The sequence below is a fragment of the Dendropsophus ebraccatus genome, chromosome 13 (genome assembly GCF_027789765.1).
Source record: "Dendropsophus ebraccatus isolate aDenEbr1 chromosome 13, aDenEbr1.pat, whole genome shotgun sequence".
In the NCBI taxonomy this organism is placed as follows: domain Eukaryota; kingdom Metazoa; phylum Chordata; class Amphibia; order Anura; family Hylidae; genus Dendropsophus; species Dendropsophus ebraccatus.
In genome coordinates this window covers 6,888,517-6,906,777 of record NC_091466.1, presented here as the reverse complement: position 1 = coordinate 6,906,777, position 18,261 = coordinate 6,888,517, and the positions used below count along the sequence as shown (strand labels likewise).

The 18,261-nt window shown below is 44.6% G+C and overlaps 1 protein-coding gene across 1 annotated transcript in view; it reads left to right on the top strand.

Annotated features, from left to right (window-relative positions):
* Positions 1–2,808: 2,808 nt before the first annotated feature.
* LOC138770965 (perilipin-2-like) overlaps positions 2,809–18,261 on the top strand; it is a 38,748-nt gene continuing 23,295 nt past the window's right edge. The window contains exons 1-5 of the mRNA XM_069950321.1: positions 2,809–2,925; positions 3,011–3,057; positions 3,130–3,328; positions 16,613–16,695; positions 16,879–17,140. Of these exons, the coding sequence (XP_069806422.1) occupies positions 3,031–3,057; positions 3,130–3,328; positions 16,613–16,695; positions 16,879–17,140 (571 nt within the window). The 5' untranslated portion in view covers positions 2,809–2,925; positions 3,011–3,030. The remainder of the gene's footprint in view (positions 2,926–3,010; positions 3,058–3,129; positions 3,329–16,612; positions 16,696–16,878; positions 17,141–18,261) is intronic.

Genomic DNA, 18,261 nt, shown 5'->3' with positions numbered 1-18,261 from the left:
GCGCCCTTGGAGGCCCCTCCCCCTGTGGGGAGCCCTCGGAGGCCCCCCCCCCCTGTGGGCCGCCCTCGGAGGCCCCCCCCCCCCTGTGGGCCGCCCTCGGAGGCCCCCCCCCCCCCTGTGGGCCGCCCTCGGAGGCCCCCCCCCCCCTGTGGGCAGCCCTCGGAGCCCCCTCCCCCTGTGGGCCGCCCTCACCCTCCGGGCCACCCCCCTTCTCTCCCCTCCTGTCTACTGAGCTAACCCTCCTCCACCCCCTTGTCTCTGATTGGCTGCTGTGGGTAACAGAGGCTCCACCCAGGAGGAGCACGTATGCCCCTCCCCCAGTGATGTAACACGATGATGTATATAATGTAACATTGTAATTCTGTAAATAATCGTCACCTGCAGATTAAAGATTCTCCTTTTATTACTGCCGAGAATGTGACATCTGTGCGTCGGGGGGCCGAGAGGGCTGAGGTGGAGGAAGAGAGGGCCGGGTGGGGGCGGAGGAAGAGAGGGCCGGGTGGGGGCGGAGGAAGAGAGGGTCGGGTGGGGGCGGAGGAAGAGAGGGTCGGGTGGGGGCGGAGGAAGAGAGGGTCGGGTGGGGGCGGAGGAAGAGAGGGTCGGGTGGGGGCGGAGGAAGAGAGGGTCGGGTGGGGGCGGAGGAAGAGAGGGCCGGGTGGGGGCGGAGGAAGAGAGGGCCGGGTGGGGGCGGAGGAAGAGAGGGCCGGGTGGGGGCGGAGGAAGAGAGGGCCGGGTGGGGGCGGAGGAAGAGAGGGCCGGGTGGGGGCGGAGGAAGAGTAGGGGCGGGTGGGGGCGGAGGAAGAGTAGGGGCGGGTGGGGGCGGAGGAAGAGAGGGCCGGGTGGGGGCGGAGGAAGAGAGGGCCGGGTGGGGGCGGAGGAAGAGAGGGCCGGGTGGGGGCGGAGGAAGAGAGGGCCGGGTGGGGGCGGAGGAAGAGAGGGCTGGGGGGGGGTAAGCTGGAGAAAGAGGGCCGGGTGGGGTGGGGGGGGGGGGGGAGTTTGCAAGAAGAGAGGGCCGGGTGGGGGTAGAGAAGGGGGGGGGGCAGGCAGGGTTGCAGTTACAGATGAGCGACCCTGCCGAGGTTGGGGTTCGTATGATGCAGCCGAAAGACCGCCTGGAAGGCTGGGATACAGCCTATGGCTATGGCTATATCCCAGGCGGTCCTCAGGCTGTATCCACCCTCTTCACGGAGGCTGCAGACAGCGGGCGTCAGAGGCCGAGAGTTCAGGTTCATACGAACCCGGACCTTGGTGAGTTCGCTCATCTCTAGTTGCTCATGATAGAATTAGTCACAGTAGCTCAGCAGGGAGGTATCACACATGATAGGATTTGATACAGCGCTTTGTGTTGGTTTTGCTTCCTCTTTCTATAATCTTTATCTTTGAAATTGATCCCTCAGTGTCACATGGTAAGGAGGTGATTAACCCTGTCCTGTCCTGACCGGACGACAGAGCTGAGGGAGCCTGGTGTGTATCTATTCTGGGATCTGAGACATCATCATCACACAGGTAGTCACAGCACCTGTATATCCTGTATATAGAGAGGTAGTCACAGCCCCGCCCCTTGTATATCATGTGTATAGAGAGGTAGTTACAGCCCCGCCCCCTGTTTATCATGTGTATAGAGAGGTAGTCACAGCCCCGCCCTCTGTATATCATGTGTATAGAGAGGTAGTCACAGCCCCGCCCCCTGTATATCATGTGTATAGAGAGGTAGTCACAGCCCCGCCCCCTGTATATCATGTGTATAGAGAGGTAGTCACAGCCCCGCCCCCTGTATATCATGTGTATAGAGAGGTAGTCACAGCCCCGCCCCCTGTATATCATGTGTATAGAGAGGTAGTCACAGCCCCGCCCCCTGTATATCATGTGTATAGAGAGGTAGTCACAGCCCCGCCCCCTGTATATCATGTGTATAGAGAGGTAGTCACAGCCCCGCCCCCTGTATATCATGTGTATAGAGAGGTAGTCACAGCCCCGCCCCCTGTATATCATGTGTATAGAGGTAGTCACAGCCCCGCCCCCTGTATATCATGTGTATAGAGAGGTAGTCACAGCCCCGCCCCCTGTATATCATGTGTATAGAGAGGTAGTCACAGCCCCGCCCCCTGTATATCATGTGTATAGAGAGGTAGTCACAGCCCCGCCCCCTGTATATCATGTGTATAGAGAGGTAGTCACAGCCCCGCCCCCTGTATATCATGTTTATAGAGAGGTAGTCACAGCCCCGCCCCCTGTATATCATGTGTATAGAGGTAGTCACAGCCCCGCCCCCTGTATATCATGTGTATAGAGGTAGTCACAGCCCCGCCCCCTGTATATCATGTGTATAGAGGTAGTCACAGCCCCGCCTCTGTATATCATGTATATAGAGAGGTAGTCACAGCCCCGCCCCCTGTATATCATGTATATAGAGAGGTAGTCACAGCCCCGCCCCCTGTATATCATGTGTATAGAGAGGTAGTCACAGCCCCTATGATGACAGGAGGTTCCTGGTGCTGGTGGTCCTTTTAATTCCTTTCCTGTGTGTGTCTATCCTGTTATATAAGATATATATTGGCCGCTCCTCATCCTTTGGTCACACTTTGGTTCTGCTGCAGTGTCTTATCCCCGACCCCGAGTGATCCTGGGAAACCCCCAGCGCTGAATGTGTGAGGAATCGCACCACCACCGCCGCAGTATCCACATCAGCTCAACGCAGGGAGGAGACTGCCAGCCACACCAGGTACCACACCAATATATATATATACATCACCTGCAGAGTATTACACCCCTGACCTCTCTACTGATCTGCAGAACATCGCTCTGTCCTTTCTACCTCCTGATACATAGTGATATATCCTGCAGATTATTACCCCTGACCTCTCTACAGATCATTGCACCTTTTCTGGCTACCTCACTTTTGCCGGGCAGCTGCTTTCTTAAGAGGTGGCATGTTATATTTATTTTTTTGTGACTAAGATAGTGAGAGATATTTATATCTTTACATGTGTATATATATATATTTCTACAGGGACTACATATAAGAAAAGTATGTCACACAGTGAGGCCAACCAGGATGTAAGTAACTCTGTCTGTCTGTCTGTCTGTCTGTCTGTCCATCCTTAATACATTACTCTTGCTATCCCATAGGGCAGTATAGTGCAACGGGTGGCCAGTCTGCCCCTCATCCACTCAGCCTATCAGATCATGGCGTTTGCCTACCAGGATGTGAAGTCTCTGCACCCGGTGGTGGAGTTCTTCTGTGATGTTTCGGAGCGGGGGGTGAAGGTGCTGGGTGGAGCGGCAGCTCTTGGGGCGTCTCCGCTCCTGAAGCTGGTGGAGCCTCAGGGTAAGTCGGGGTGTATTATATATAGTAAGCTGGCTGGGTCTGTAGTGTATTATATATAGTAAGGTGGCTGGGTCTGTAGTGTAACGTTGGCGTGTATAATATATAGTAAGGTGGCTGGGTCTGTAGTGTAATTTTGGGGTGTATTATATATAGTAATGTAGCTGGGTCTGTGGTGTAATGTTGGGGTGTATTATATAGATTAAGCTGGCTGGGTCTGTAGTGTATTATATATAGTAAGGTGGCTGGGTCTGTAGTCTAGTCTATTATATATAGTGAGCTGGCTGGGTCTGTAGTGTAACGTTGGGGTGTATTATATATAGTAAGCTGGCTGGGTCTGTAGTGTATTTTATATATATATATATATAGTAAGCTGGCTGGGTCTGTAGTGTATTATATATAGTAAGGTGGCTGGGTCTGTAGTCTAGTCTATTATATATAGTGAGCTGGCTGGGTCTGTAGTGTATTATATATAGTAAGGTGGCTGGGTCTGTAGTGTAACGTTGGGGTGTATTATATATAGTAAGCTGTCTGGGTCTGTAGTGTATTATATATAGTAAGTTGGCTGGGTCTGTAGTGTAACGTTGGGGTGTGTTATATATAGTAAGCTGGCTGGGTCTGTAGTGTAACGTTGGGGTGTGTTATATATAGTAAGCTGGCTGGGTCTGTAGTGTATTATATATAGTAAGCTGGCTGGGTCTGTAGTGTAATGTTGGGGTATATTATATATAGTGAGCTGGCTGGGTCTGTAGTGTAATGTTGGGGTGTGTTATATATAGTAAGCTGGCTGGGTCTGTAGTGTAATTTTGGGGTGTAGTTGTGCAGCAGCCGGCACGTGAGGGGCACTAAGGCGCCATAATGGCCGACCTGCAGAGCCATCGATTGTATTCCGGCCAGAAGTGGTCAGACCGTTGCCGAATCCCTGACCCCATTATACTAGTGAGCAGGAGGAATGAGGATGCCCGGCCTCCTCGGACATTGGCACGTGGCGCGGTACGTGACAGCCATGTCAGGGGGCCACATGTTAGTGAAGTCCGACGGCCGCGGTATAATGGGCAATCAGAGCAGAAGCTCCAGCCGTACCCCGGCCCTCGCTGTCTCTCCGGTCTGGTGCCAGGGGCCGGCTGTGCCTGCGGGCACATGACAGTCATGCCAGGGAAAATTCTGGCATTGCCATGTGAACGCAGAATGAAGTTACTGCTGAGATCCAAATAGACCTCAATCCAGACGCGGCAGGGGGAGCCCGGCACAGAATTATCACTGCCTACTCCGAGGGAGAAACAATTACAGCTGTCCCTCAGGAGAGCGCTCCTCACTAATAACAATTACCGAGCCACCGGGCCGGCATGTACCGAGCCGAGCTTAACCCTCTACACACCGAGCTGGGAGGAGGAACAGTGACCAGTGCTACACACCAGGATATACAGTGATATCACTGTATATACATCACTGGTGAGAGGGCACTAGTATACTGATCAGTACTACACACCTGTATATATAGAGAGCAGTGATATCACTGTATATACATCACTGGTGAGAGGGCACTAGTATAGTGATCAGTACTACACACCAGGATATAGAGAGCAGTGATATCACTGTATATACATCACTGGTGAGAGGGCACTAGTATACTGATCAGTACTACACACCTGTATATATAGAGAGCAGTGATATCACTGTATATACATCACTGGTGAGAGGGCACTAGTATAGTGATGAGTACTACACACCTGTATATATAGAGAGCAGTGATATCACTGTATATACATCACTGGTGAGAGGGCACTAGTATAGTGATCAGTGCTACACAGCTGTATATATATATAGAGAGCAGTGATATCACTGTATATACATCACTGGTGAGAGGGCACTAGTATAGTGATCAGTACTACACACCAGGATATAGTAGTGATATCACTGTATATACATCACTGGTGAGAGGGCACTAGTATAGTGATCAGTACTACACACCAGGATATAGAGAGCAGTGATATCACTGTATATACATCACTGGTGAGAGGGCACTAGTATACTGATCAGTACTACACACCTGTATATATAGAGAGCAGTGATATCACTGTATATACATCACTGGTGAGAGGGCACTAGTATAGTGATGAGTACTACACACCTGTATATATAGAGAGCAGTGATATCACTGTATATACATCACTGGTGAGAGGGCACTAGTATAGTGATCAGTGCTACACAGCTGTATATATATATAGAGAGCAGTGATATCACTGTATATACATCACTGGTGAGAGGGCACTAGTATAGTGATCAGTACTACACACCTGTATATATAGAGAGCAGTGATATCACTGTATATACATCACTGGTGAGAGGGCACTAGTATAGTGATCAGTACTACACACCAGGATATAGTAGTGATATCACTGTATATACATCACTGGTGAGAGGGCACTAGTATAGTGATCAGTACTACACACCTGTATATAGAGAGCAGTGATATCACTGTATATACATCACTGGTGAGAGGGCACTAGTATAGTGATCAGTACTACACACCAGGATATAGAGAGCAGTGATATCACTGTATATACATCACTGGTGAGAGGGCACTAGTATAGTGATCAGTACTACACACCTGTATATATAGAGAGCAGTGATATCACTGTATATACATCACTGGTGAGAGGGCACTAGTATAGTGATCAGTGCTACACACCTGTATATATAGAGAGCAGTGATATCACTGTATATACATCACTGGTGAGAGGGCACTAGTATAGTGATCAGTACTATACACCAGGATATAGAGAGCAGTGATATCACTGTATATACATCACTGGTGAGAGGGCACTAGTATAGTGATCAGTACTACACACCAGGATATAGCAGTGATATCACTGTATATATACATCACTGGTGAGAGGGCACTAGTATAGTGATCAGTACTACACACCTGTATATATAGAGAGCAGTGATATCACTGTATATACATCACTGGTGAGAGGGCACTAGTATAGTGATCAGTACTACACACCATGATATAGAGAGCAGTGATATCACTGTATATAAATCACTGGTGAGAGGGCACTAGTATAGTGATCAGTACTACACACCTGTATATAGAGAGCAGTGATATCACTGTATATACATCACTGGTGAGAGGGCACTAGTATAGTGATCAGTACTACACACCAGGATATATAGAGAGCAGTGATATCACTAGTATATACATCACTGGTGAGAGGGCACTAGTATAGTGATCAGTACTACACACCAGGATATAGATAGCAGTGATATCACTGTATATACATCACTGGTGAGAGGGCACTAGTATAGTGATCAGTACTACACACCAGGATATAGCAGTGATATCACTGTATATATACATCACTGGTGAGAGGGCACTAGTATAGTGATCAGTACTACACACCTGTGTATATATATAGAGATCAGTGATATCACTGTATATACATCACTGGTGAGAGGGCACTAGTATAGTGATCAGTACTACACACCTGTATATAGAGAGCAGTGATATCACTGTATATACATCACTGGTGAGAGGGCACTAGTATAGTGATCAGTACTACACACCTGTATATATATAGAGAGCAGTGATATCACTGTATATACATCACTGGTGAGAGGGCACTAGTATAGTGATCAGTACTACACACCTGTATATATAGAGAGCAGTGATATCACTGTATATACATCACTGGTGAGAGGGCACTAGTATAGTGATCAGTACTACACACCGGGATATAGAGAGCAGTGATATCACTGTATATACATCACTGGTGAGAGGGCACTAGTATAGTGATCAGTACTACACACCTGTATATATAGAGAGCAGTGATATCACTGTATATACCATCACTGGTGAGAGGGCACTAGTATAGTGATTGAGTACTACACACCCTGTATATATAGAGAGCAGTGATATCACTGTATATACATCACTGGTGAGAGGGCACTAGTATAGTGATCAGTGCTACACAGCTGTATATATATATAGAGAGCAGTGATATCACTGTATATACATCACTGGTGAGAGGGCACTAGTATAGTGATCAGTACTACACACCTGTATATATAGAGAGCAGTGATATCACTGTATATACATCACTGGTGAGAGGGCACTAGTATAGTGATCAGTACTACACACCAGGATATAGTAGTGATATCACTGTATATACATCACTGGTGAGAGGGCACTAGTATAGTGATCAGTACTACACACCTGTATATATAGAGAGCAGTGATATAACTGTATATACATCACTGGTGAGAGGGCACTAGTATAATGATCAGTACTACACACCTGTATATAGAGAGCAGTGATATCACTGTATATACATCACTGGTGAGAGGGCACTAGTATAGTGATCAGTACTACACACCAGGATATAGTAGTGATATCACTGTATATACATCACTGGTGAGAGGGCACTAGTATAGTGATCAGTACTACACACCTGTATATATAGAGAGCAGTGATATCACTGTATATACATCACTGGTGAGAGGGCACTAGTATAGTGATCAGTACTACACACCTGTATATAGAGAGCAGTGATATCACTGTATATACATCACTGGTGAGAGGGCACTAGTATAGTGATCAGTACTACACACCAGGATATAGCAGTGATATCACTGTATATACATCACTGGTGAGAGGGCACTAGTATAGTGATCAGTACTACACACCTGTATATATAGAGAGCAGTGATATCATTGTATACACATCACTGGTGAGAGGGCACTAGTATAGTGATCAGTACTACACACCGGGATATAGAGAGCAGTGATATCACTGTATATACATCACTGGTGAGAGGGCACTAGTATAGTGATCAGTACTACACACCTGTATATATAGAGAGCAGTGATATCACTGTATATACATCACTGGTGAGAGGGCACTAGTATAGTGATCAGTACTACACACCAGGATATAGAGAGCAGTGATATCACTGTATATAAATCACTGGTGAGAGGGCACTAGTATAGTGATCAGTACTACACACCTGTATATAGAGAGCAGTGATATCACTGTATATACATCACTGGTGAGAGGGCACTAGTATAGTGATCAGTACTACACACCAGGATATAGAGAGCAGTGATATCACTATATATACATCACTGGTGAGAGGGCACTAGTATAGTGATCAGTACTACACACCAGGATATAGATAGCAGTGATATCACTGTATATACATCACTGGTGAGAGGGCACTAGTATAGTGATCAGTACTACACACCAGGATATAGCAGTGATATCACTGTATATATACATCACTGGTGAGAGGGCACTAGTATAGTGATCAGTACTACACACCTGTGTATATATATAGAGATCAGTGATATCACTGTATATACATCACTGGTGAGAGGGCACTAGTATAGTGATCAGTACTACACACCAGTATATAGAGAGCAGTGATATCACTGTATATACATCACTGGTGAGAGGGCACTAGTATAGTGATCAGTACTACACACCTGTATATATAGAGAGCAGTGATATCACTGTATATACATCACTGGTGAGAGGGCACTAGTATAGTGATCAGTACTACACACCTGTATATATAGAGAGCAGTGATATCACTGTATATACATCACTGGTGAGAGGGCACTAGTATAGTGATCAGTACTACACACCGGGATATAGAGAGCAGTGATATCACTGTATATACATCACTGGTGAGAGGGCACTAGTGTAGTGATCAGTACTACACACCAGGATATAGCAGTGATATCACTGTATATATACATCACTGGTGAGAGGGCACTAGTATAGTGATCAGTACTACACACCAGGATATAGACAGCAGTGATATCACTGTATATACATCACTGGTGAGAGGGCACTAGTATAGTGATCAGTACTACACACCAGGATATAGCAGTGATATCACTGTATATATACATCACTGGTGAGAGGGCACTAGTATAGTGATCAGTACTACACACCAGGATATAGCAGTGATATCACTGTATATACATCACTGGTGAGAGGGCACTAGTATAGTGATCAGTATTACACACCAGTATATAGAGAGCAGTGATATCACTGTATATACATCACTGGTGAGAGGGCACTAGTATAGTGATCAGTACTACACACCTGTATATATAGAGAGCAGTGATATCACTGTATATACATCACTGGTGAGAGGGCACTAGTATAGTGATCAGTACTACACACCTGTATATATAGAGAGCAGTGATATCACTGTATATACATCACTGGTGAGAGGGCACTAGTATAGTGATCAGTACTACACACCAGGATATAGAGAGCAGTGATATCACTGTATATAAATCACTGGTGAGAGGGCACTAGTATAGTGATCAGTACTACACACCTGTATATAGAGAGCAGTGATATCACTGTATATACATCACTGGTGAGAGGGCACTAGTATAGTGATCAGTACTACACACCAGGATATAGAGAGCAGTGATATCACTATATATACATCACTGGTGAGAGGGCACTAGTATAGTGATCAGTACTACACACCAGGATATAGATAGCAGTGATATCACTGTATATACATCACTGGTGAGAGGGCACTAGTATAGTGATCAGTACTACACACCAGGATATAGAGAGCAGTGATATCACTGTATATACATCACTGGTGAGAGGGCACTAGTATAGTGATCAGTACTACACACCAGGATATAGCAGTTATATCACTGTATATATACATCACTGGTGAGAGGGCACTAGTATAGTGATCAGTACTACACACCTGTATATATATAGAGATCAGTGATATCACTGTATATACATCACTGGTGAGAGGGCACTAGTATAGTGATCAGTACTACACACCTGTATATAGAGAGCAGTGATATCACTGTATATACATCACTGGTGAGAGGGCACTAGTATAGTGATCAGTACTACACACCTGTATATATATAGAGAGCAGTGATATCACTGTATATACATCACTGGTGAGAGGGCACTAGTATAGTGATCAGTACTACACACCTGTATATATAGAGAGCAGTGATATCACTGTATATACATCACTGGTGAGAGTATATACAGTGATATCACTGCTCTCTATATACAGGTGTGTAGTACTGATCACTATACTAGTGCCCTCTCACCAGTGATGTATATACAGTGATATCACTGCTCTCTATATCCTGGTGTGTAGTACTGATCACTATACTAGTGCCCTCTCACCAGTGATGTATATACAGTGATATCACTGCTCTCTATATCCTGGTGTGTAGTACTGATCACTATACTAGTGCCCTCTCACCAGTGATGTATATACAGTGATATCACTGCTCTATATCCTGGTGTGTAGTACTGATCACTATACTAGTGCCCTCTCACCAGTGATGTATATACAGTGATATCACTGCTCTCTATATATACAGGTGTGTAGTACTGATCACTATACTAGTGCCCTCTCACCAGTGATGTATATACAGTGATATCACTGCTCTCTATATATACAGGTGTGTAGTACTGATCACTATACTAGTGCCCTCTCACCAGTGATGTATATACAGTGATATCACTGCTCTCTATATACTGGTGTGTAATACTGATCACTATACTAGTGCCCTCTCACCAGTGATGTATATACAGTGATATCACTGCTATATCCTGGTGTGTAGTACTGATCACTAGTATAGTGATCAGTACTACACACCTGTATATATAGAGAGCAGTGATATCACTGTATATACATCACTGGTGAGAGGGCACTAGTATAGTGATCAGTACTACACACCAGGATATAGCAGTGATATCACTGTATATACATCACTGGTGAGAGGTCACTAGTATAGTGATCAGTACTACACACCAGGATATATAGAGAGCAGTGATATCACTGTATATACATCACTGGTGAGAGGGCACTAGTATAGTGATCAGTACTACACACCAGGATATAGCGAGCAGTATATCACTGTATATACCTCACTGGTGAGAGGTCACTAGTATAGTGATCAGTACTACACACCTGTATATAGAGAGCAGTGATATCACTGTATATACATCACTGGTGAGAGGGCACTAGTATAGTGATCAGTACTACACACCAGGATATAGAGAGCAGTGATATCACTGTATATACATCACTGGTGAGAGGGCACTAGTATAGTGATCAGTACTACACACCTGTATATATAGAGAGCAGTGATATCACTGTATATACATCACTGGTGAGAGGGCACTAGTATAGTGATCAGTACTACACACCTGTATATATAGAGAGCAGTGATATCACTGTATATACATCACTGGTGAGAGGGCACTAGTATAGTGATCAGTACTACACACCAGGATATAGAGAGCAGTGATATCACTGTATATACATCACTGGTGAGAGGGCACTAGTATAGTGATCAGTACTACACACCAGGATATAGAGAGCAGTGATATCACTGTATATACATCACTGGTGAGAGGGCACTAGTATAGTGATCAGTACTACACACCTGTATATATAGAGAGCAGTGATATCACTGTATATACATCACTGGTGAGAGGGCACTAGTATAGTGATCAGTACTACACACCTGTGTATATATAGAGAGCAGTGATATCACTGTATATACATCACTGGTGAGAGGACACTAGTATATTGATCAGTACTACACACCAGGATATAGCAGTGATATCACTGTATATACATCACTGGTGAGAGGGCACTAGTATAGTGATCAGTACTACACACCTGTATATAGAGAGCAGTGATATCACTGTATATACATCACTGGTGAGAGGTCACTAGTATAGTGATCAGTACTACACACCTGTATATAGAGAGCAGTGATATCACTGTATATACATCACTGGTGAGAGGGCACTAGTATAGTGATCAGTACTACACACCAGGATATAGAGAGCAGTGATATCACTGTATATACATCACTGGTGAGAGGGCACTAGTATAGTGATCAGTACTACACACCTGTATATATAGAGAGCAGTGATATCACTGTATATACATCACTGGTGAGAGGGCACTAGTATAGTGATCAGTGCTACACACCTGTATATATAGAGAGCAGTGATATCACTGTATATACATCACTGGTGAGAGGGCACTAGTATAGTGATCAGTACTATACACCAGGATATAGAGAGCAGTGATATCACTGTATATACATCACTGGTGAGAGGGCACTAGTATAGTGATCAGTACTACACACCAGGATATAGAGCAGTGATATCACTGTATATATACATCACTGGTGAGAGGGCACTAGTATAGTGATCAGTACTACACACCAGGATATAGATAGCAGTGATATCACTGTATATACATCACTGGTGAGAGGGCACTAGTATAGTGATCAGTACTACACACCTGTATATATAGAGAGCAGTGATATCACTGTATATACATCACTGGTGAGAGGGCACTAGTATAGTGATCAGTACTACACACCTGTATATAGCAGTGATATCACTGTATATACATCACTGGTGAGAGGGCACTAGTATAGTGATCAGTACTACACACCTGTATATATAGAGAGCAGTGATATCACTGTATATACATCACTGGTGAGAGGGCACTAGTATAGTGATCAGTACTACACACCAGGATATAGCAGTGATATCACTGTATATACATCACTGGTGAGAGGACACTAGTATAGTGATCAGTACTACACACCTGTATATATAGAGAGCAGGGATATCACTGTATATACATCACTGGTAAGAGGGCACTAGTATAGTGATCAGTACTACACACCAGGATATAGAGAGCAGTGATATCACTGTATATATATATGTGTGTGTGTATATATATATATATATATATATATATATATATATATATATATATATATACACATCACTGGTGAGAGGACACTAGTATAGTGATCAGTACTACACATCTGTATATATAGAGAGCAGTGATATCACTGTATATACATCACTGGTGAGAGGGCACTAGTATAGTGATCAGTACTACACACCAGGATATATAGAGAGCAGTGATATCACTGTATATACATCACTGGTGAGAGGGCACTAGTATAGTGATCAGTACTACACACCAGGATATAGAGAGCAGTGATATCACTGTATATACATCACTGGTGAGAGGGCACTAGTATAGTGATCAGTACTACACACCAGGATATAGAGAGCAGTGATATCACTGTATATACATCACTGGTGAGAGGGCACTAGTATAGTGATCAGTACTACACACCGGTATATATAGAGAGCAGTGATATCACTGTATATACATCACTGGTGAGAGGGCACTAGTATAGTGATCAGTACTACACACCTGTATATAGAGAGCAGTGATATCACTGTATATACATCACTGGTGAGAGGGCACTAGTATAGTGATCAGTACTACACACCAGGATATAGAGAGCAGTGATATGACTGTATATACATCACTGGTGAGAGGGCACTAGTGTAGTGATCAGTACTACACACCTGTATATATAGAGAGCAGTGATATCACTGTATATACATCACTGGTGAGAGGGCACTAGTATAGTGATCAGTACTACACACCAGGATATATAGATAGCAGTGATATCACTGTATATACATCACTGGTGAGAGGGCACTAGTATACTGATCAGTACTACACACCTGTATATATAGAGAGCAGTGATATCACTGTATATACATCACTGGTGAGAGGGCACTAGTATAGTGATCAGTACTACACACCAGGATATAGAGAGCAGTGATATCACTGTATATACATCACTGATGAGAGGGCACTAGTATAGTGATCAGTACTACACACCTGTATATAGAGAGCAGTGATATCACTGTATATACATCACTGGTGAGAGGGCACTAGTATAGTGATCAGTACTACACACCAGGATATAGAGAGCAGTGATATCACTGTATATACATCACTGGTGAGAGGTCACTAGTATAGTGATCAGTACTACACACCTGTATATATAGAGAGCAGTGATATCACTGTATATACATCACTGGTGAGAGGGCACTAGTATAGTGATCAGTACTACACACCAGGTATATAGAGAGCAGTGATATCACTGTATATACATCACTGGTGAGAGGTCACTAGTATAGTGATCAGTACTACACACCTGTATATATAGAGAGCAGTGATATCACTGTATATACATCACTGGTGAGAGGGCACTAGTATAGTGATCAGTACTACACACCAGGATATAGAGAGCAGTGATATCACTGTATATACATCACTGGTGAGAGGGCACTAGTATAGTGATCAGTACTACACACCAGGATATATAGAGAGCAGTGATATCACTGTATATACATCACTGGTGAGAGGGCACTAGTATAGTGATCAGTACTACACACCTGTATATAGAGAGCAGTGATATCACTGTATATACATCACTGGTGAGAGGGCACTAGTATAGTGATCAGTACTTCACACCGGTATATATAGAGAGCAGTGATATCACTGTATATACATCACTGGTGAGAGGGCACTAGTATAGTGATCAGTACTACACAACAGGATATAGCAGTGATATCACTGTATATACATCACTGGTGAGAGGGCACTAGTATAGTGATCAGTACTACACACCTGTATATAGAGAGCAGTGATATCACTGTATATACATCACTGGTGAGAGGGCACTAGTATAGTGATCAGTACTACACACCAGGATATAGCGAGCAGTGATATCACTATATATACATCACTGGTGAGAGGGCACTAGTATAGTGATCAGTACTACACACCTGTATATATAGAGAGCAGTGATATCACTGTATATACATCACTGGTGAGAGGGCACTAGTATAGTGATCAGTACTACACACCAGGATATAGAGAGCAGTGATATCCCTGTATATACATCACTGGTGAGAGGGCACTAGTATAGTGATCAGTACTACACACCTGTATATATAGAGAGCAGTGATATCACTGTATATACATCACTGGTGAGAGGGCACTAGTATAGTGATCAGTACTACACACCTGTATATAGAGAGCAGTGATATCACTGTATATACATCACTGGTGAGAGGGCACTAGTATAGTGATCAGTATTACACACCAGTATATAGAGAGCAGTGATATCACTGTATATATACATCACTGGTGAGAGGGCACTAGTATAGTGATCAGTACTACACAGGATATAGAGAGCAGTGATATCACTGTATATATACATCACTGGTGAGAGGGCACTAGTATAGTGATCAGTACTACACAGGATATAGAGAGCAGTGATATCACTGTATATACATCACTGGTGAGAGGGCACTAGTATAGTGATCAGTACTACACAGGATATAGAGAGCAGTGATAGCACTGTATATACATCACTGGTGAGAGGGCACTAGTATACTGATCAGTACTACACACCAGGATATAGAGAGCAGGGATATCACTGTATTTACATCACTGGTGAGAGGGCACTAGTATAGTGATCAGTACTACACACCTGTATATATAGAGAGCAGGGATATCCCTGTATATACATCACTGGTGAGAGGGCACTAGTATAGTGATCAGTACTACACACCTGTATATATAGAGAGCAGTGATATCACTGTATATACATCACTGGTGAGAGGGCACTAGTATAGTGATCAGTACTACACACCTGTATATATAGAGAGCAGGGATATCCCTGTATATACATCACTGGTGAGAGGGCACTAGTATAGTGATCAGTACTACACACCTGTATATAGCAGTGATATCACTGTATATACATCACTGGTGAGAGGGCACTAGTATAGTGATCAGTACTACACACCTGTATATAGAGAGCAGTGATATCACTGTATATACATCACTGGTGAGAGGGTACTAGTATAGTGATCAGTACTACACAGGATATAGAGAACAGTGATGAGGGCACTAGTATAGTGATCAGTACCCTGTTATATAGAGAGCAGTGATATCACTGTATATACATCACTGGTGAGAGGGCACTAGTATAGTGATCAGTACTACACACCAGGATATAGAGAGCAGTGATATCACTGTATATATACATCACTGGTGAGAGGGCACTAGTATAGTGATCAGTACTACACACCAGGATATAGAGAGCAGTGATATCACTGTATATATACATCACTGGTGAGAGGACACTAGTATAGTGATCAGTACTACACACCAGGATATAGAGAGCAGTGATATCACTGTATATATATATATATATATATATATATATATATATACATCACTGGTGAGGGCACTAGTATAGTGATCAGTACCCTGTTATATAGAGAGCAGTGATTTTCTCTTGCTGTCTATGATTGTATTGTGACTGTGTTGTTGCTTTGTCTTCTATTAGTGGCCGTTGTGAATAGCGTGGCGGTGCGTGTGGTGGATGAGCTGCAGGGACGTCTCCCGATATTGGACCAGGCGGCTGATGAGGTAACACTGTGATGTTCCTGCACTCTCCTCTATTACCCGGCCACTAGATGTCGCTGTTCTGATGACTGTTGCTCAGTAGCGCCCCCTGTAATGATAATTTGTATGTCCCTGCCCCTATGTGAATGATCAGTGAGCACAGGGGAATCGGCCGCACACACTCACCCTATGGTTCTTACCTTAAAGGTGGCATCAGATTTCCGCAACAAGTTGGTGGGCGGTGTGAGTGAGGCGAGGGCCCGGGTGACTGGCCGGGTGAGGGCCACCATGAACAGGACCCAGTCTGTGCTCAGAGATGTCTATGAGGCGACGTCCCTGGGCGTCCTCTCCCTGGGGAGCCTGGGGGTCCGGGAGCTGCTGAGGATGGGGGCCGAGCTGGCTGTGAGCCGCGCTGAGGACTTGGTGGAGCTCCTCTTACCGGGAGAAGAGGAGGAAGACCATGCCCAAGGTGAGATATACATATATACATATAGAGGGGTGGGTATATACACTGTATGGCCGAGGATTAGGCACTGGGGCCCATAGCAACCAGTCTCAGCTCCCCCCATATTGCTCTGGTAATAAGCTGTGATTGGTTGCTATGGGCAACAGACATTCACTATAATAGACGGCAATATAATCTCCAGGGACATGCTCAGTTACTGTATCTAAGCCAGTTATGTGTGAGCTGTTGTATCTCATCTCATCTCATCATGTGTGATACTGTCTGCTGAGCTGTGTATCTAACCCTACCATGTGTGATACTGTCTGCTCAGCTGTGTATCTAACCCTACCATGTGTGATACTGTCTGCTCAGCTGATGTATCTAATCCTATCCTGTGTAATACTGTGTGCTGAGCTGATGTATCTAATCCTATCCTGTGTGATACTTTGTGCTGAGTTATGTATCTAACCCTATCATGTGTGATACTGTATACTGAGCTGTGTATCTAAGCCTATGATGTGCAATACCGTCTGCTGAGCTGTATCTCATCCTATCATGTGTGATACTGTCTGCTGAGCTGCTGTATCTAACCCTATCATGTGTGGTACTGTATGCTTAGCTGATGTATCTAACCCTATCATGTGTGATACTGTCTTCTGAGCTGCTGTATCTAATCCCATCCTTTGTGATACAGTCACAGGCATGGTTGCTGGGCCGTCTCCCTGCAGCTGTGACCTGATTGGTGTGTATATATATATATAGTGCCGGTGGCGGCCGTGTATCTGAGGCGGTGGCCGGTGTGTGGGCACATCTCGCTGGCACTGCCTGTTCCTGGCGCTCTCTATATTGTGTTATGTGTCTCCACAGCCGCTCAGCGTCCAGGAAATTAGATGTTATCTGCTCTGTCACACACTGTACAGGCCTGAGCGGACATAACCTCCCCCAGGGTCACTGCATATCTAAGCCCGCCTTGTGTTATACTGTCTGCTGAGCTGCTGTATCTAATCCCATCCTGTGTGATACTGTCTGCTGAGCTGCTGTATCTAAGCCTATCCTGTGTGATACTGTCTGCTGAGCTGCTGTATCTAAGCCTATCCTGTGTGATACTGTCTGCTGAGCTGCTGTATCTAAGCCTATCCTGTGTG